Raw genomic sequence first — 21,377 nt, forward strand, 5'->3', positions numbered from 1 at the left:
CCCGAAAGGTGTTATATACATAAGAGCTCGTGTTAAACTGATCATTCACTTCTCGCAGAGACTTTCTACACATTTCAAGCTTGTTGAATACCCGAAAGGTGTTATATACATAAGAGCTCGTGTTAAACTGATCATTCACTTCTCGCAGAGACTTTCTACACATTTCAAGCTTGTTGAATACCCGAAAGGTGTTATATACATAAGAGCTCGTGTTAAACTGATCATTCACTTCTCGCAGAGATTTTCTACACATTTCAAGCTTGTTGAATACCCGAAAGGTGTTATATACATAAGAGCTCGTGTTAAACTGATCATTCACTTCTCGCAGAGATTTTCTACACATTTCAAGCTTGTTGAATACCCGAAAGGTGTTATATACATATATATTTTAAGTTGAGAACATATGAGGCTTGTACTTTGTAAGAGCTCTGAAATGTAAATGAATTCGAAAATCCTAACGTGTTACCCCCCCACCCCATCGATACAGAGAGAGTTATCAGATCGCCACATTGATATGATGGTATTTCTCATTTAGTTATAAATTACTGAGTTTTGCCGACTTCTGATTTTAATTTTCGAAACTGGTATAGTTTTTTCACGTAACAGAAGTGAAAGAGTCATAATAATAGATAAGCCATCCAGCAAGTTGTGATTAAAGTGTGAATACTAGTCATAGCTACTTCTACTAGTCATAGCTACTTCTACTAGTCATAGCTACTTCCACTAGTCATAGGTGTAGAAAACCGGACTACGGTTGAGGTTCTATGTACTTTCTGCTGGTTCAGCTGCTAAAGTCAGGTCATGTGTTCGATTCTGACCCAGAAAAACTGATCTTTTGTCCACAGGTCAAAACCACTATGTCAATAACCTCACTGGTCAGAGAAGTAGCTATGACTAGTGGAAGTAGCTATGACTAGTAGAAGTAGCTATGACTAGTGGAAGTAGCTATGACTAGTAGAAGTAGCTATGACTAGTAGAAGTAGCTATGACTAGTGGAAGTAGCTATGACTAGTGGAAGTAGCTATGACTAGTAGAAGTAGCTATGACTAGTAGAAGTAGCTATGACTAGTGGAAGTAGCTATGACTAGTAGAAGTAGCTATGACTAGTGGAAGTAGCTATGACTAGTGGAAGTAGCTATGACTAGTAGAAGTAGCTATGACTAGTAGAAGTAGCTATGACTAGTGGAAGTAGTTGTTGTATACACTGCCAACAATACACAATATTTTACTCCAGAACATATATATTGCCTTCATTATTTAATAAAAAATAGTCATATGTATATTGTCTCGTTGCATTTTTGTTGGGTAACCTACGCATTGTTTGATTGTCAGATACGTAACTGTTCTGATGGGTTTCTTTATGGCTAACGTGGAATATTATCATGTGTGTTTGAACTATCTTTGTTACGAAAAGCTATAGTAAGAATAGTGTAAACTAACATTAAAATTGATACGGTTTGATTACAAAATGAACATATAAATTAGGCTCAACCTGGAGGCCATAAGAGCGTTTTCTGAATACATATTTATAAATATACTCATACAAATGTTTATATATTTGATTAACATATCTAGCTAACCACCTCTGAATCCAAAGTTGCGGTTTCGTTAATATTTCGTCGCTGTTTTGGTTACTTGGATGAATACTGTATGATATTTCTACGCAGCAACATCTCGTTTTTAAGACAGAGTGAAAAATCTTACATTAATGTCTTTATAAGTAGATCACTAAATAAATTCAAGTTTTACTTGTAACATAAACCAAACGTGTTTCAATCATATCAACACTGCTCGTGCTGTATGATACTACACTCGCCATACAATACATAAGTTAATCGCAAGCACTCTCTCACATTCGGTTATTTTTTATTAATTTCTTGACTACTGTCGTATGTTTGTGGTTTAGTTATATATATACACACATATACACTCGCCATACAATACATAAGTTAATCGCAAGCACACAGTAGTCAAGAAATTAATAAAAAATAACCGAATGTGAGAGACGTATGTTTGTGGTTTAGTTATAATATATATACACACATACAAACTTACAAATACAACATTATCAAGATAAAGATGTAAAAGACACCCTTAACATCAAAATAAATTCTGTTCGATTGAATTTTCCCAATCCATGAAACTTATATAGTCTCACATCAGAAAGCTAGAATATGATAATGTATATGATAATAGAAAACATTACAAAGCGTTGCTTTCTATACACCTATCTATCCCACGTATACTATGATATTACTAAATATAACAACTAGATTGGCTGGTAAATCCCAATAAATTTTTTCAACCATGGCTATTTTTGTTGCTAAAGTCATTACACTAAAACGAGACATAATAAGTTGTTTAACTCCTCTACTTGTTAGCACTCAGCCTGTTATCGATTATATGTTGATCAACTTTGATATTCTTAGACTGTTCCTTTATGTGTACACGTAGACTTGGATAACCTCATTAAACACCTCCTGAATTTGAAATTGTACAGAATTTAACACGGTCTCTTCTGCCCTCGGGTATTTCTTAAAGGGCTATACAAAGCATTAGGTTCACTAACCGAGACAAAGAGATAAACAGATAGATGAGGGTTTATATGCAGATGCCCACACGCGTGGTTATGTATATAATAACACCAATGAAACCTCGTGTTCTAGTGATTGACATATTATGACACAGTAAGGTTAAACTATGCAGCAAAATAAAATGATGTTTCTTTTACTTGTACTGATTGTTTGTATGTTTATATGAACAACTTCATTATACACCAAGAATTACGTCATTCTACTACGATTCGTATAAGCAAACTATAAATCGTTCTGTTTTAAAGCTCTAATTTACTAGAACATACGCCCTCAATTAATTGTTGAGCTGTATACAACCTACACAGCTTCGAGGTAATTAATAATAAGAACTTCCGAGCGACGGCAAAGAAGAGCTTATTATAATATGTTAGTTACATTATATCTGCTTTATCGAATGTGGACCAGGCCTTTCGCCCAATATCAGCACTCTTCAAGTCGATAAGCCATAAACGCTCCCCACTAAAGGGAAACGTCATTATAGATAGCTCAACAAACTTCTATGCGTGGACATTGAAAAAGTCTAAGATTACAGATGTTCAAGTACCCGTAATTACTGACATAAATAGTATATTCCCACAGGAAAAACCCAAATGAAACACAACAGTATCAGAATCTTTATTGCATAGGAGGGGACTTCGTCATGACCTGTCCTATCTGTCTAAACACAAAATTACGTATAAGGTTAGCACTGATAATGCTCCATGGTTTAGCTATGTCTGACATTGTTTGTTCAATTAACGATGTATGTGGCATAGATGTATATCATAGTTTATATCTTTCCTATCCAGGGTCATTTTTCTTATAGTTGTACAATCTGTGTATATCGCTTTGCTTTGCATTTCAATGAAACCAAGTATTTGCAAACTCTTTGAGTCTATCTACTCAACATAAGCATTGTCATTCAAAGCATTTCTATTGATTGTTTAAAATGCGCTGCAATGCTGGAAGATACTCACATGACGCATGCATATGTTTGATAGTGGATTTTCTTAACCTAGTTAAGTATGATGACATAACAGTTTAACCAGTTTCCACCTCTGTTTATTGCAGTCGTCTTTAACTTTTAAAGCTTGAATACGGTTAGTTGATTAATGAAATGCATATCTGATGAATACAATATCGATTTATAACCAAGTCTTTATTCTTTTTAGTCACCACTGAGCTTTTAAAACACCATACTTATAAAGCGCTGCAATTTTAGTATTACAAACATTTTATTTAATAGAAAATAACCAAACAACAACAGAAGTGTAATAGAGTTATGATATGAATGAAACTAGCATGTATCAGGTATTGTATCACGGACAGACATAGACTACTTGTAGTTTGGGGTTTAATGATAATTTAGTATATTATAAAACTTATTGCCAGTGACTGAGTTTGTGGTATTGCCTGCTCTTTCAACTGATAATAACAATGTTGCAGATTTGTTAATAATTGTATAATATGTAATTTATCCTTATTTAAAACACTAGTTATTCACTGTAAGGATGGCATCATTGTTTTCCTAAGACCGTTATCGAAACTTGACATCAACTTTGTATGACTTAATAACACTTTGCTGACTGTAGAGTTCACAATTATCCCGGATAAGTAGAGTAGACGGATATGTTCAACATCTGTTGGTTCAAATATGATGTGAGAAGGATAGTGCTTTGCACATGCTTTTCTACATTACGCCGTTACAGAGTTAAGTTTCATGGAAAACTACTGCTAATGATAGTTGCTCAAAACATCAAAACATATATATATATCAAAGGTGCGTTATTTTAGATGGAAAAACCAACTGAATTTAAAGTGTTTCAATTTTCATATATTCTCATTAAATCAACAAACATATTAGTAAATAACCGATTACAGTGAATTTGGATTAATACCCGACGGTTAACAGATTAACCCACGTGCAACTGATGGACAGATATGAATAAGCTAAATCATCCCATGCACATTGACTGGTCATCTGTCACCTTGGAAAGGAGGCATTAGAAAGAAGCAGGATATGATAAAAAACTAATCATGTTCAAAACTTCGGTTCTTAGCCATTCACATCTATGTTCCCTAAAGTCTAGACAGTTTTAAGAACGACAGTCTCTCATTGTAGAGAAGAAAAATATTGGTATAAATTTAGCTCATCCTAAAATATCCATTCATTATTATGGCTTGCGATCTGCTTCTGTAATTTTCCGAGTATGCTTATCAGAAATACAAATATGAAATAATTCAAGTGATATACAATATCGATAAATAAATAATAAAATCGTCTACTTTATGAACAACGAGTTGAGTTGCTTCTCATTTGAAAGGACTGCATGCCACTAGCACTAGTTATGGCTTTGTTTAAAGATAAAACACTTTCTCAATAAGTCAAGCTGTACAATCTCACTTGCTGTTTAATCGACGCGCCCTCCTGTGGCTGGAACTTGTAGTTTTGCACGCAGGACATCACAGAAAAACCACCGGTGGCCACTATTCACATTGGACACGATGTCTGGCACCTTTGTTCGGAACAGCATGGCACTGAGGCGAAGATACAAATCACTTCCTAAGCAGCGTAACGTTCTCGTGGTTTCTTACCTCGTGGATGAAGATGTAAGGCTTACCGCGTTTAGTCGTTTGATGTTCTTTTTATTCTTAACTTTAAATGATATACAATATTTTGACTAGACATGTTCCTTGTTTCCAGGCGATTACTACTTCCCTATAATTTATGTTTATAATGGTTTAACCTTATGCTACTCGCAAATATTATACAAGAGCCCTGTTTCAGGCGTATTAAATTGTAGAATATGTATACGTAAAAGTTTCCATGTCCGGTCAAACTCCTTCAGTCCCCATTTGTTGTTAGATAAACTAGTTGTACATCAGGCGAGCCCCTGGCGGTCATCGGCGTAATTTGTCACTTACTACTTAGTTACAATGTTGCCTCTGCACTTCGTAAAATAAACTTCCTTAGTTCAGTTGCAAACAAACATCACAACATGCAACAAGAAGAAAAAAAATTAGAAAAATATAATATAATTCATGATATGGGAAGCGATATTGGTTTCTTGCTTTTCATTGTGCAATATGCAAGTTAAGTTCTAATACCAAATATAAACCTACCATAAATAACCAAATATATAAACATAATGATTTAGATATTTTCATCAACTACTGTTTTTTATTTTGTCATAAATGAATTTACTGTGAACGTTATTAATTTAACAAATTAATAAAGTTTTACTATTGTAACAGTCAGAAGCGACACCTGAATGACACATTATACTACATTAATTTAATACACCTACGTTTATAATAAAAACAAGTAATAATAATAGGTGAAAAAATATATATGATGAAAATATTAAGCAACAAAAGATAATGTGCAGATATGCACTTTTAAAACAATCTATCAGGTTTTAGGCCTAATTAACTCCTATACTTAACTTCACAAAGTAATATAACTTAAGGTTTTTAATATTGGTTTATTTCATAACCGGCTTCGCAAAAGGAAAAATAGGCCATGCACGAAAACGGACTTCCCAAATACTCCCTTAGCAAATTATTTTGTATAAACAGTCTCTGCAAACGTGAAACATTCACATGCACAACGTTGTAGGAACTAAAATTTATAAATAAATTCCTTTATAAAGTTTAGTAGAGTGGAGCATAACATCATGCGTATTAGGTAAGTTGCGTAATATCTAGACTAGCTGTAAAAAGAGTTTACATTCTTTATCTAACGCCCTCTATTGCTTACGCAACGTCTGCATAACTTGCAACTTCTCACTACGCCACCTACAACTAGTACTGTTACCAGGAGACAATTTTTAGTGGGGTGGTGGTGGAGCAAAGAAACGCAAAAATTTCAATATTTGTCATTTAATGATAATACTATAGTATTCATTATTTACAATATGCAAGAGAAGGAGAGTTAGAAGAAATTATTTAATATTTCTGGGAGAGAAGACTTAAAGTGTTCTTAAAGTAATCTCACTCACGAAATCTGACGTATGTAGATTTTTTCTTTTCTGCTATCCAATCATAAACGTTTTTGCAATTTTCAGTTTCGTCCATCTGAGTATCTAAATATTTTAAACGGGTTTTTAAAGTGTACTTTGCTACTCAACATCTAACAAATATTTCATAGGTAAAGTTTTTTTATTTTATCATATAATAACGGCAGCATTGTCTGCATGGTTCTCTAGATCCCATCTTCTTACAATCTACACATATTTAGACAGAAGAGTGAAAGATTCTAAGACGTTGCGGGATAAGAAAAGTAATGTTCACATTCACAATAATTATAAAATTGTTATATTTTTTAAATATCATTATTCTAATAAAATACATTTCTCGTTATTTATTTCATCACCTTCACAATTGTTTTTATTGTTGCGATTGTTTGTTTGAAGTTAAACACAAAGCTACACAATGGGCTATCTGTGCTATGCCCAGCACGGGTATCGAATTCCGGTTTCTAGCGTTGTAAGTCCGCAGACATACCGCTGTGCCACTGTGGGGGCTATTGGCACGATATCCGTTTTTCATTGTGGTAACGTTCACATTTACAATAATTATAAAATTGTTAGATTTTTTTAATTATATTATTCTAATAAAATACATTTCTCGTTATTTATCTCATCACCTTGACAATAATTGTTTTATTAGCACGATATCCGTTTTAAATTGTAGAAACCTAGATGATCCAAGTTTTTTTCACTGTACTTAAGGAGTATTAGTGATAAACCAATATAATTTCTGTTAAACTTCCCTTTGTTCATAATTATATTTAAGTTTTACTATGCGTCTTAAAGGCTTATCGTTGTTGTTCTGTATTTTGTAAGCTAAAATGGAAGAACCTTGCTCCTTTGTTTGCAGAATATACAGACAACGTATATTAAAAGATGGCGCACGTTCTCATTCGAGCTACGAGTTCACACATATAGGTTATCTTGGCCTTGTGATTCTTAGGTAAACACTTCCTTTAAACTTTTCTCTGTTCTTCCGGTGTTAAGAAGTGTAATAATCAAGCACAAGACCGACTCTCCACCATCATGGATCTCATCCAGATATTTGCACCTCACCATAGCTTACAAGCTTTGTCTTTATTCGGATTGATAATTTTAATCATGTAATGTAAAATCTTTTATCTTCTTTATCCAAATCCGCGATCTAGGCGGACGTTTATCTTTGCAATGACGCCGAACTTCCTGTCGAAACTCCTATTCCGGATGTGACAAGGGGTATCACCGAGAGGCGGAGCTACGTGACGTATGCTAGATATCAACCATAAGAGTGGCAGCGAAGGCGTGGCTCGAGACGGGAGTGAAGCGTCAGATCTCGTATTTGCATGGAAGAAAAGAAGTTGGGCGTAGCTTAATTCTTGCATTGTGTGTGTGGCGAGGGTATTTACATAGGACTGGTACTCGAGCGATGGTAGTCGAATGTCCACAGAACTCTCTGGCTCGAGTGATAGTCAGAGTGTTGAGCATTTCTCTTGAAATGACTAAGTTTATCTTTGTAGCGTGAGCAGGACTAGCCTGTAGTGTTTACACGGACTGTATGTTTGGTTGTGCTGAGATCTGAGTTGGTACTTGTTCGTATCAGGGCTCAAATTAATGTCCACATCACTTACTTGTTATCGTTTTAGTTTGTTTTACTGTGCGACTATTGATAAAACAGTTAACTAAAAAGAAAGTTAATAGACATTTATTAAAGTCCCATTCACGGAAGCCATTATAAAGTCTGGAAATATCATATCTTATATTACCGAGGAAGTTGCGACTAAGAAAAAAATAATTCAGCTATCAATATTGACAACGAATTAGAAGAAGGTAGTGTTTTGTTTGAAAAGCGTTGATTTAATTCAAACAATCAACGAGGCTCATGACCATGTTAACTTCGAAAGGCTTCCAGGATGTACCGTGTACAATGAACTCCTTACAGTCGATGAGCGGTATTACCAACAGCTACAGTATGACCAGTATCAACACAGGCTCCAATTTTACAATGAGTTATGCCCCACAGGGTTTTGGCTCAAACCTCAACTCTCCTTCAGCGAACATGATGACTGCTGGGGCTATGGGTTCTATGGGTCCTCCAACAGGAATGGGAATGGGTGGAGGCACATCTTGTATGACCCAAGTTCCTCAAGCTTATCCCATCAGCGGAATGAATTCGCTGGGTTTAGGAATGAATGGTATGTCCACGCAGTCTTGCATGGGTACGGTGACAGGACTAAATTCTATGAATGGATCCCTTGTTCCCGCAAGGGATTTTCTTATGTCTGGTCATCCCGGGCCCTCTCCCACAGACACCGATCATGTTGCTAGCCCTCCCGGTGCCGCACTTCAAAGGTCCCGCACAGATAAAGCTTACCGTCGTAGTTATACACACGCTAAGCCTCCTTACTCCTACATCTCCTTGATCACGATGGCTATTCAGAACTGCCCCAGCAAGATGTTGACTCTCAGCGAGATCTATCAGTTCATCATGGACTTGTTCCCATACTACCGGCAGAATCAACAGCGTTGGCAGAATTCTATTCGACACAGTTTAAGTTTCAACGACTGTTTCGTCAAGGTGGCACGAACACCAGAAAAGCCAGGCAAAGGGAGTTTCTGGACCTTACACCCAGACTCTGGAAACATGTTTGAGAATGGATGTTACCTCAGGCGCCAAAAACGGTTTAAATGCCATAAGAAAGAAGCCATTCGTCAAGCACATAAAGCCCTCGAAATACAGAAACAACAAAGTCCAGAGTCTAAACCTAGTGCTTCTCCACCGCCCTTGAAATCAATGGACATTACTGGAAAGTCCGTTAACAACCTTTCTCCTCACCCATCACAGCACTCTTGTCAACCACATGTGACTCCTAAACCTCCACAGCTGACTCTTGCGCCCAGCTCAGACAACTACGATGGCCATGATCGCTCCATGCTGGACAATGGTCAAAACTGTAAAGTAGAGACGTCTTGCTGCACTCCACAGGTCAACATGAACTACTCCCAGTACGGTGGGTTGGATCCCCACCAATTTGGGTTGTTCTCCCGTGGCCTGAACGAATCGGGTGCACCTCATTCCGCCATGCTAGCCTCTGGTCAAATGAAAACTGACCCTCACTATAATCCTTCTAATCACCCTTTCTCGATTAATAATATAATTTCCAACGAGAACAAAGCGGACATGAAACTTTACGAAATGACTCAATACCCAGGTTATGCACCCATGTCACCACTTTCCGCCGGACCTTCGCCCAGTGAATCGAACAATTATTATCACCACTCTCTCTATTACGTTCACCCGTCAGCAGCCTCCAACATATGAGCACTGTTCTGGCCAGCGGACAGCTTTCTCCACTAACTCCGGTACTTGGGAAGGACGTTTCCGAGTCAACACGGACGTGTATTTCTACAATAGAGTTGAAGCCCAAGAGGCATCTGCAGCCCTGCACCGATGTTTGTCATCGTATAGCATGAACTTTTATGGCGTCTTGGTAGTGTGGGTGAGGACATTTTTCATTTACCTTGGTCACAACCTACCCCATCGACCATATTGTTAATCATGAAACAAATCATGTACATTTAAATCATTCTCAATCGTGGTATTTAATCCGGACAAAAAAAAAAGAGTGTAAAATGGTAGATTTGTTATGCACGTTGATGTCCTAGAACACTATAAAAGTAAATTACAAAAGTAATTTAATTTGTTTGGAAGCTTCAAGCATTTATATGATCAGTTTCTTTTATATTTCTCTCCTTTTACTAATAACAGTTTTTCTATGATTTTTTTTTACTTTGATATATTTAAGTTACTGATACTTACTGTCCTAGCGATGTTAATACTGTTTCATTTTTGTCAACCTAAACATTCCAATGATCGTTATTTTCTGACATGAAACGTTTTTCTACGTTCACATTGTATGTTACCGCCTGTTTTCGAATGCCGTTTCCATGGTAATTAATAAATGTTATCGAAAGGCATTACTTTGGGAGTGTTTTATGAATAAATATGTAAAACATAATCAGATGTTCTACTGTTAAATCTTATGTATAAGACTTGACAAGTCAACTTTTTAAGTGAATTTTGATTTTAGGAAGAGCAAATGGAACTCATAATCAACTAATAATGTCGAACTTTTACTGTAGTTGAATGTGAAAAATATATTTAAAAGTAAAAATGTATAGTTAAAATCCTTTCAAATATATTGCATTGTGCAAATGTGTCGGCTGATCCTCTGTTGTTGTTTTTTCAGTAAATATTTTGATCAAAAGTCAATTATTCAAGCCAGTTCTAAGTCTCACCTTTTGTGTTATTCATGACTTTTCTTAGTTCGACTGTAACATTTTAGTTTGCCATCTTGTTATAGTTGAAATAAATAAAAAAAGAACGAATTAAACGACGAAATAAAAACTTAATATTCAGTTCAAAATTTGGTTTAATTTTACTTTTTGTTTCGTTTTAGTTAAAATATACTATCACAGAAATACTAATAATATTACTGTTTTTTATATAATTGTCATCCATCACAACTTTATAGTTAAAACACTACGGAGCGGAACAGTTATAGATCGCTGATTAGATCACATGATAGGAAAATGTGAACTAGAAACATTAATCACTATGTTCTTTATATTTGTTACTAATATTCAGCTGTAATAGCTCTTTCCAGACTTGAATAAAACAGCTGATGCGAGCTAAAAACTATCCGACATCTCGTGATAAGAATAATAACGTGATGATTTTATTTCTTATTAGAACATTCCTTCAGGGCAATTCAAGATTCTTTCGACAAGGACGAAAATTATTCGTTAGTGTGTAATACGCGAAAATATTTTGAGTTTTGTCATTATGCGTTCTTGAGAGTGGAATTTTTGAACGGCCAATACGTAGAGATTGCCAGCAATGTAACAGGTTTTATGCATTTTCGAAAAATAAAATTTAATACAACTTACCTACAGAAAAATGATTTTTTGGTTGTTTGTTTTTATTTCCGATGTTCCACGTATAAGGCTTATTCAAGGATGCAAACAAACTTGTTCATTATTAAGGACGTACTACATTCTACAGTATACATCACATTCTTAAAAACAAACAAACTTGTTCATTATTAAGGATGTACTCCATTCTACAGTATACATCACATTCTTAAAAACAAACAAATTTGTTCATTATTAAGAATGTACTCCATTCTACAGTATACATCACATTCTTAAAAACAAACAAACTTGTTCATTATTAAGAACGTACTCCATTCTATAGTATACATCACATTCTTAAAAACAAACAAACTTGGAAACATTATACACGTCGTCATAATAGATCTCAAGCCTAAAGATCTAATACATAACAACTACAGGGAATGTCGTGTAATAGTTTATTTAAATTTGTTACTCTAGTACATAATAGTGTATCTCAATGTAGGGTAACTTAGGCTAACATACGTAATCACACACATCTCAATGTGCATTAAATTATCCTACTGTGTAATTCATCCACTTATTGCACTTTGATTTTGATTGAGTTTTGTAATAGGTGCGAATAAGTGTTTACAAAATAAATATTCTGTGGTGGTCTCCAGTAAGCTCAGAAACGGTCGAAAGTTAATGTTAGAGTTAATTAAAATTACAAATCTTTTTGAGAAAAAACAAACAAAAACTCAATTATAAGCAACAAAACTTTGCATTTTTAAAACTTAAAATTTGTTTATTATTAGATATACAGAGTATAATATCAATGGTAACCATAAGTATTACATTCTGTATATCTGACAATAAACAAATTTAAAATTTTACATTCTATCAACATCTTGTTATATCGTCACGTTTAATTTTCCCAGATCACAGATATACACAACAGAAGAATGTCCAATACACTGAAATAATTCAACAAATTTTAAGTAAAACATAATATCGGAGTGGTTGACCTAAAATTTTACATTCTATCAACATCTTGTTATATCGTCACGTTTAATTTTCCCAGATCACAGATATACACAAGAGAAGAATGTCCAATACACTGAAATAATTCAACAAATTTTAAGTAAAACATAATATCGGAGTGGTTGACCTTTGGACTATGTGGCGCTGGTTCTTTTGCTGTTCTTGTTTTTTCTTATCACAAAGCTACCCAACTGGCTATATGAGCTATATCCGCCACTTGGACTCGAACCCTGGATTTTGGCATTGTAAGTCCGGAAAATTACTGCTGACCCAACAAGGACGCTGGCTTTTTACTGAGAAGTTTTCGCGCATCTTACATTCACGTAGAAGACGATAAGAAAGAGAAAAAAAGATATTTCTTACAACTACATTAAAGAAAGCCTGGTCCACTTTTGTATTGTGAGTGGGGGAAACGTGACTTCGCAGCAACAGAAGTTCTCAACTCGTGGTCTTCAGTACTTCTTTACCAGATCCTATTTCTAAACTCTTCTTTACCTCTATATAAAATTCTGAGCCTTTTAACAGTTTTCTTTATTGCTATTTATTTTATTTTTCAAAAGACCATCCGTTACAACCAGTGTTTGATCTATTGAAAGATTTTCAAATGAATCTTATTATTGTCTGAAATGTGAAAGGTTTGTACTATATCATTTTCAAGCTGCGTTGCCTTAATATAGAATTACTTTTAAAGAGCTTAGCGTTTTGCACAGATTTTCGCTTTCACTTTTTCCCTCATTAGTCTTATGTATGCCGTAAAAAACAATACAGAAATATGCGTATGTAGCCATACATATAAATAAAAAATGTATAACTTTTAAAAATATTTCACTTTAAAGTCTCATGTGTTTATAATATTCGTCATTCTAGTTTTACTTCTCAGTAAGGCACAAAATTGGAGTTTATTGAGCTCCGAAAAGTAAAAATTGTTTTTGTTTATTGTTAAGCAAAAACTACACAGTGAGCTATCTGAGCTATCATCGCCGAAACCCGATTTTTAGGGTTTTAAGCTCTCAGACTCGTCGACGAGCCACATGTGGTGAGGGAATTCCGTAAAGAATAAATTTTCCTTGAAGTAAGACGATAGTAATATTTTCCTCCTGCTTGTTTGTAGATTGATATAATATCGGTTAATGGCCAGAAAGGGTGAGTGATTTCATACGTTATATATATACCTGAATTTTAAAGAACTGGATTTCTAATGTGTACTCACTTCGACAAATCAAACTGTAAAAACTCAGGCATTCCCGATCATCAAGGCCCGTTCATGTAGAATGTTTACCCTCGACGGTATCGACCTCTAGCGAGATTCCTTGTTTTTTTCCCGAACAGGATAAAGAGATGACAAACACACGTGACTTGCTCTATGGTCTTAGTGACAAATCCTAAAACCAAACAGAGCCACGATTCATCTCTATCTCACACCACAAAATGATGAACAGTTGAGAAAGTAAGCATTTAGTGTTCAAGTAGCTAGCAGACAACATTCGAAATCTCTGTTCATTGTTGTTACACTAGAACGTTTACCGAACAAACTTTACTCTTATGTACTTGTTACACTACTGTTGAACACTCTACGCTGGTCTCTGAAATTATTTACCAGGTAAATACATGAGTGACTTCTGTGGTTGGACTACGATTAGTTACCATTCATCTTATACTCTCACGGACAAGGTGACAACTTTTTTAGAAAAATTAAGACGCTATGTACATAAAAGTATATAAATAAAACACTAGACATCCAGATCATTTATGCACCTTTTTTGACCTTTTTATCACATAACTTTGTCTCCAGTTTACTTATTGTTCATGAAACTTTGAGTTCTAGAGCCATTTTACCAAAAAGAATTTGTATGATCTTCTACAAGTTTTTGAATAAGAAAGATGACTCATTGTGATCTTCAAGTTCACTTCTTACATGAGATTGTCCTAACAGCTTCGTCCTCATGCCCGGTTACCTGTACTTTATACCTCAACCAAGCGATGATGAAACCGCTGACCTGAAAATATGGCGTTTCCGTTAACATGGGAATATAGTGTTTCCGTTAACATGGGAACATAGTGTTTCCGTTAACATGAGAATATAGTGTTTTCTTTAACATAGGAATGTAGTGTTTCTGTTAACTTGGGAATATAGTGTTTCCGTTAACATAGAAATGTAGTGTTTCTGTTAACATGGGACTATAGTGTTTCCGTTAATATAGGAATATAGTGTTTCCGTTAACGTTGGAATGTAGTGTTTCTGTTAAGATGGGAACATAGTCTTTCCGTTAAGATGGAAGTATAGTGTTTCCGTTAAGATGATGGCCCGGCATGGCCAGGTGGTTAGGTCCGTCCCACCAAATATGCTCGCCCTTTCAGCCGTGGTAGCGTTATAATGTGACGGTCAATCCCACTATTCGTTGGTAAAAGAGTAGCCCAAGAGTTGCCGGTGGGTGGTGATGACTAGCTGCCTTCCCTCTAGTCTTACACTGCTAAATTAGGGACGACTAGCGCAGATAACCCTCGTGTAGCTTTGCGCGAAATTCAAAACAAACAAACCGTTAAAATAAGAGTATAGTGTTTCCGTTAACTTAGGAATATAGTGTTTCCGTTAAGATAGGAATATAGTATTTCCGTTAACCTGGGAAATTATGGGTTTTTTTTTATTTCATAAACGAATATCCCGTTTTCAGTAAAATTATGGTTTCAAAATTACATTTTATCAATTTTCTCTTCCCTCGCTTTCCAAAAATGTTTCTAAAATAAATAGTCCAAATAACTTTTTTTTCATCAGTTCAATAGGTATAATTATTAATTCACAATTTCTTGATGAAGATACAAATAACTGATAGGCTAAGATTCTTTTCCTTGCATTTTTTTAAGTTTCTAGATAAATGTATAGCTTGTTGTGAAGCAGGCATATAGATATACAGCAGTTCATACAAAACCTTTCTGGGCATCTAGCTTTTATATCGTTCAAACCGGGTTCAGTGCAGAAAAACGATATGTTTTCATTGATAAAGTAGTAACATGTAATATAATTTCAAAGACAAACCAAAACATTTACATATCAAAAGCGATAAAAAGTATGAAAATATGCTTTCAATTAATGAGTAAAGTGGTAGAAAACTTGTTGGCAAACTACGTAAAGTAACTGACAAGCGATCTACTCATTCTAACCGTGATCTTTCTGTAAGTTTGCAGCTGTGCAACACCCATAATGAAAGAAATAATAAATCAATCACAAAACTGTTCACCCTGACTTAAATCAGTAATCTTAAGCAACCAGCCGACATTTTTGAAGAAACAAAATAGATCTTCCTCTCGTTCTGAAGGCGAGTGTACAACAGTAGTAGTCCAAACAGCGTGACACCGCATTGCCTAAACAGATTAGTGGTTTGTACTTATGTGCTACGAGGAGTGTGCACCGCAGAGATAGACCAGTCAGCTTTCTGTTTGTGTGAAGATGTCGAGATAGAGCTCCCAAGCAGCTGCTCAAAACTCTGTCGAACTTTGGTTTAATCGGTTAGTGAACAAAGTCGCATTAATAACATAGGAGGAATTAATTAATGAGTCTAAACTTCAGGATTCTTTTAACACACACACACACAAAATAAATAAAATGGATTATTGCGACTATAGAAAAATCGCGTATAAAAGTGACCAAGACAACTTGAATAGGATTGTATAATTCACATAAAAATTTCATTTGAATGTTGTTTTTGGTTTCTTATTAATGAGCCCTCTTTGTTTCAATATAATTACTAAAAACTTGTCAATTAGGTCACACACACTCATACTTATATAAACGTATACAAAACAGAAAACGAATGTTCCACTTAATTTTGTTTGTATGCTGTTAAACACAAAGCTAGACATTGAGCTATCTGTGATCTGCCCACCGCGGGTATCGAAACTCGATTTTTAGCGTTATAAGTTCTCATACTGCCCACTGAGCCAAGGGGATAAGGATACATTCTATTTAAAGATAAACACAACTTTCCAGTTCGCTGATCTCAAAGAAACAAAAATAATATAAATACCACTAGTCCAAGTAATACCTTCATAGCAATCTTCCTGTTGAGACAACCTTTAAAATTCATATCTGTTTAGAAAAAAAAAGTCAATATATATATATATATACGTGTTTCTCATGAAGTCAACAAAAAATCTCTAGATGTACATCAATAGCCTAAGTGTATATTTTTCAATAAGTATGTATTCGTCACTTCATAATAACTGTACATTCCAAATTAAAGAAGAGCAACAAACTCGTAGCCAGTAAAGAGCTGTATATTTCTATCTCAGAACACACCATATACACTGTCACTTAGCTATACGAAGGCTTAATCGATGTTTTATTATCAATGTTTCTTTTGAAACTACTTCCTCCATTATTCAGAACTAAACGTTCTTATTTGACACCACGGTTTCCACTGAAAAATATATTCTGAAAAAAGAACAGTGAGTTAACTTAGGATCGCTAAGTTAAATTTAGACTAAATATCTTTACAAAATTTGCACAGAGTCTCCAATGTACATATATATCGGTTTCAAAGTTCACAGACCAAAGGCACAAAGTCTATTAGAACTGGATCAGAGGGACTGAAGCTATATGATCAAAAGGATCTGCTGTGATTCCAACTTCTTCGGTTATCTTTCTCATAAAAAATGTTTTTTTATTTCGAATTGTGGATGATGGCTTGTGAACATTTAGCTTGCCTTCTCATAAAAATTGTGTTTTTTGATTTCGAATTGTGGATGATGGCTTGTGAACATTTAGCTTGCCTTCTCATGAAAATTGTTTTTTGATTTCGAATTGTGGATGATGGCTTGTGAACATTTAGCTTGCGAGCAATCGTCAAGTTCAAATTCTCTTCTTAATGATACCGGGAGATTTTATTAACTTCATTTCAATGTTTTTTTTTTGGAGGGGGGGGTCGGAGAATTCTCATTCGTAGCCATAGCCTTTTATATGCGGATGGTGACGTTGCCATTGGTTTGGGGTGTAATTACGGAGTCCACTAATTTCCTAAAAGGTCTGAAGTGCAAGTTTTTCGCTTCATGGAGACCATTGAAAACTACCTTACTCAATATTTGTGTCCTATGACTGTCTATTATTTAACAATTTCCATGCATGAATGTTTCTTGTCTGAAAGGTTTTTATTTATTCCTTCAGCCATAAGCCCATTGGTGGGGGCAATGCAACCCTCAAATGGTCAGAAATTCGCCATAAATCAAATATATGATGCTAAGATGTCATTCGTGGCGTCATGCCACTGGATTAACACATGTAAATAATTCTTATAAAGTGCGAGTTAACCCTTTGAAACTGTACTTTGATAAGTTAAGTTTCAATCAAGCCTGCTGTGTGGTTTACAAACCTTTTCTTCCAAATGTCAATATTTCAGGTATAATTAAAGATTTAGTTGTTTCGATAAATACAACTTAGAGTTTGGAAGATATTTAATCTTGGATTAAATCTTTGCAGTTGACACTGTGAAGTTCGGAATAACTAGACATTTATTCGTGAAGCTCGTAGAAAGATTAACTTAACAGCAAGGAAGACACATAACTTACATATCCTATAACTTAACAGCAAGGAAGACACGTAACTTACATATCCTACAACTTAACAGCAAGGAAGACACGTAACTTACATATCCTACAACTTAACAGCAAACACGAATTCCGCTACCAATAAATTATAATAATTGTCTGTTATGACAGTTTTAATTTTATTCATTTTTAACATTTTCTTTTAATTTAGGGACCATGCTGACCTAGTGGTTAGCATGCCTATATTGTGGATTCGAGTATTTGCGTCGTTACCAAAGGGGGAAAAAAACGCGCACCGTACTTTAGTGTTGCTGATATACTATAAGTGTAACAGTCAAATTCCACTATTCGGCCAGACAAAAGAAGTCCAAGAGTCGGCAATGATACTGTTGACCAGCTGCCTGCCTACCCTCTAGTCTATCAGTTTTAAATTAGGGACGATTATGGACAGACATCTAACTGTGTAGATTTGTGTGAAAGTTCTAAAAAACAATAAACTATAATTTTAAATATCCTATAAGAAAGGCTTTTCATAAAGTACATACTTTTTTCACCAGATACCGAAACTTACAAGTGTAATAACATAACTGGATGTTAAATTAAGTAATCGAATTAATTTAATTAGATGACATAGGATTGTACAAGTGTTCAGTAAAATATCCACTTAAATGTCGGGCGTAAAGACATGTAAACTGTTGAATATGTGTTGAACTGTACGCCTCCAGTAAGGCTACGTCACCGCCCTGAGAAAACAGGTTCCTCAAAACCAGCAATAATTGCATTCGTAATAAACAAAACAAAACAAAAAACAGCGTAATAAAAGCTTACCTTTAGACGTCACTCTTGGAGCGGAAGCTTAGCTCATTTGCCAGTGCTCCTTTTTTTTTCCTATCATAATCAAAGAATAGCGGTTGTTCATTGGAAAATATAAAAGTAATGTGTATCAAACTGATTTTAGAAAATGTGTGATGAACTTTGAATAAACACCATGAATAAAGATCGCTGCAGTGAAGATTTTCAATAGAAAATTAGGACATTGGAAAATCGTGATGCATAATGAAACTAGACAGCCATTAAGAAAATAAAAATAATATTTGAAGAAATAAATTTGATTGTTTAAATGCAATAAAAACTAAGTCTTTAATTGTTTTGAAGCAAATAACTATAACTAAAGACGTTATTTGTGTCGTTTCCCAGAATAGGAATCATTATTGTTCTTAACTTTGTTTAACGTAAACTGGAGTGCTCCAATTTAGATTTAACTCAGTTAGTGAATTTGTAGGATATCAATAGCTCCTGACGAAGCTGTAATAGCGAAATACTGAGCTAATAAAGTTACATTCTGGAGATATATGTCGTAATTTTATTTACGTTTATAGTAATCATTGATGGTGCCGTTAAGAGTCTTGTGCTTAAACATATGGCGAATTGTAATGTATTATTACACCTGTGTTTAAACAAAAATATATACAAATTAGATCTGTTATAGCCTTACGGGCAAACGGCTGATTCGAAGTAGAGAAAACTGCTTTAACATACGCATTTTCTTTTCACAACTTTTAACGGTTGACTTCATAAGAACGTAGAAGTAAAATAAGAATATTCTTAATTTAGTTGAATGATAAAATTAGGTTAAAGGTATGTAAATCGTGTTACTACGGTCTCACAGTGATTTGTATACACACCGGCGTACATTCACTCCACCTGTAGCGACGGGCAAGTTTTATAGATTGGATCATTAATTAAATATCTTTGCTCTACCTAACTTTCTTTCCAGCGTCGACTGAATTCATAAAATCCTATTGTTTGCTAAGTCTCTAAAATACGACTTATAGTAGTGAACTGGCAACTCTCTCTCTCTCTCCATGTGCTATGATAATCTATTACCACTCATCAAAATAATATGCTTTGAAAGACCCTGGACTCGTATGGACCCGTGTAATAAATAAAGTTATTTATTATTCAGATTGTCTTTGTAACTTCTAGAAGTGTTATTATTTTTCACTAAATATTCAAAATCTGTATTATTAAACTCTGCTGTACCAGTTAATTAGTTACCTTCTTTAAAATATCAGGGCTTCATAGTCGAATTACCCCAGTCTGCTTGTACTTGACTCTACTGGTTCTATTAAGCTTTACTAGCATTTAGATCTTGTTAGAAATGTTCGATTGGCTAAACACCTGGGTCTCACTCGACTAGTCCAATTAAGTCTTTTTACGCTTAAGCTTCGCTAGGAGCGTTGATTGGTTAAGCATTTGAAACTCAGCTGTTTGGGTGCCATACCTAGGGAGTCCTGAAAACCTTTCTTTTATTTACTCATCAATATTGTACTTCACATACCACTATTTCTTCACGTGCTTGCAGTGCCCAAAGAACTACGCGGGTGTCCCAGTTTGACTTATGTCTTGGTGACATCTTCCATCAATGGTGAGAGCCTACTTTGTGGTCAATACACCTGCCTTCCTGCCTTCGTTGTTAACAGTGTCCGCCCAGGTTAGTATGGATAACTCTGAACAATAGAGTGAATTGGAGGGGATCCGACATGCACTAATCTTTGTACCTCAAAGGCAAAAATGCACGTGCGTTCTGCGGGAAAGGGTCTAGCTACAAGAACGAAATGTTCTTCGTTGAGATCTAAGTTCCCTGAAGACTATTTTGGCCAAAGTTTTTGTAAAGGTTTATGGCTTAGACGTAGTAACTAACGAAGGGAAGCCAGTGTTCAGGAATTTTCTGAAAGTTTTGCTGCTACTTGTTTGAAAATATAATTGTCACCACGTGTTGCTCATGAGCACTTTTATCTGAGGTGAAACCTTATTTAACACGTTGTGAAAATACAGTAAACATTCAGGGTAAGCCTTCTGACTTCTTTGAAGTCTTGCGTTGGAAAGAATATTCATTGGAGAGATTAGCCAATGGTGACCTAGATTTACAATTGAATAACTGCTTGTAGAGTTTACTCTCATTCTCAGTGTCTTTCCAGATTTGGACTAATACAAACAACAGGGCTGATTTATGTAAATAACTTTCTACAGTTTACTCTCGTTCTCAGTGTCTTTCCAGATTTGGATTTGTACAAACAACAGAATTGACTTCCATATTTATCGTATGTGTTCGGTACATATAGCATTGATAAAACCAATTGTCAAAGTATCTTAATGAACTGTAGGAAACATAACTACGCTAAGTCTTCATATCACGTTATAGAAGCATGAATCATCTGCTGGCACGTGGCAGTGCCAATGAAGTTTGTTTTTTATACTTAATCATTTAATATACATACAAATACAGTTTGGTTACGCATTCCGTTTTCCTCATTATCTT

General features: G+C 35.0%; 2 protein-coding genes across 2 annotated transcripts in view; one reads left to right on the plus strand and one right to left on the minus strand.

Moving 5' to 3' along the window:
* The window catches only part of LOC106469357 (solute carrier family 35 member G1-like), a 44,164-nt gene extending 25,221 nt beyond the window's left edge, over nt 1-18,943 (minus strand). Inside the window, exons 1-2 of the mRNA XM_013929844.2 lie at nt 18,884-18,943; nt 16,558-16,601 (exon numbers count right to left, since the gene is read on the minus strand). The gene's annotated coding sequence lies outside the window, so the exon portion shown is untranslated. The remainder of the gene's footprint in view (nt 1-16,557; nt 16,602-18,883) is intronic.
* LOC106469358 (silk gland factor 1-like) lies at nt 7,982-11,544 on the plus strand. Its single transcript, XM_013929845.2, has one exon. It carries the CDS (start codon nt 8,463-8,465, stop codon nt 9,900-9,902), a length of 1,440 nt encoding a protein of 479 aa, XP_013785299.2. The 5' UTR covers nt 7,982-8,462; the 3' UTR covers nt 9,903-11,544.
* Nucleotides 18,944-21,377: the final 2,434 nt, after the last annotated feature.

This window comes from Limulus polyphemus, unplaced genomic scaffold (assembly GCF_000517525.1).
Source record: "Limulus polyphemus unplaced genomic scaffold, Limulus_polyphemus-2.1.2 Scaffold3444, whole genome shotgun sequence".
Lineage (NCBI taxonomy): Eukaryota > Metazoa > Arthropoda > Merostomata > Xiphosura > Limulidae > Limulus > Limulus polyphemus.

Excerpts from the sequence above, each read along its gene's own strand:
- LOC106469358 (XM_013929845.2), top strand. The coding sequence starts at position 8,463 with ATGACCATGTTAACTTCGAAAGGCTTCCAGGATGTACCGTGTACAATG.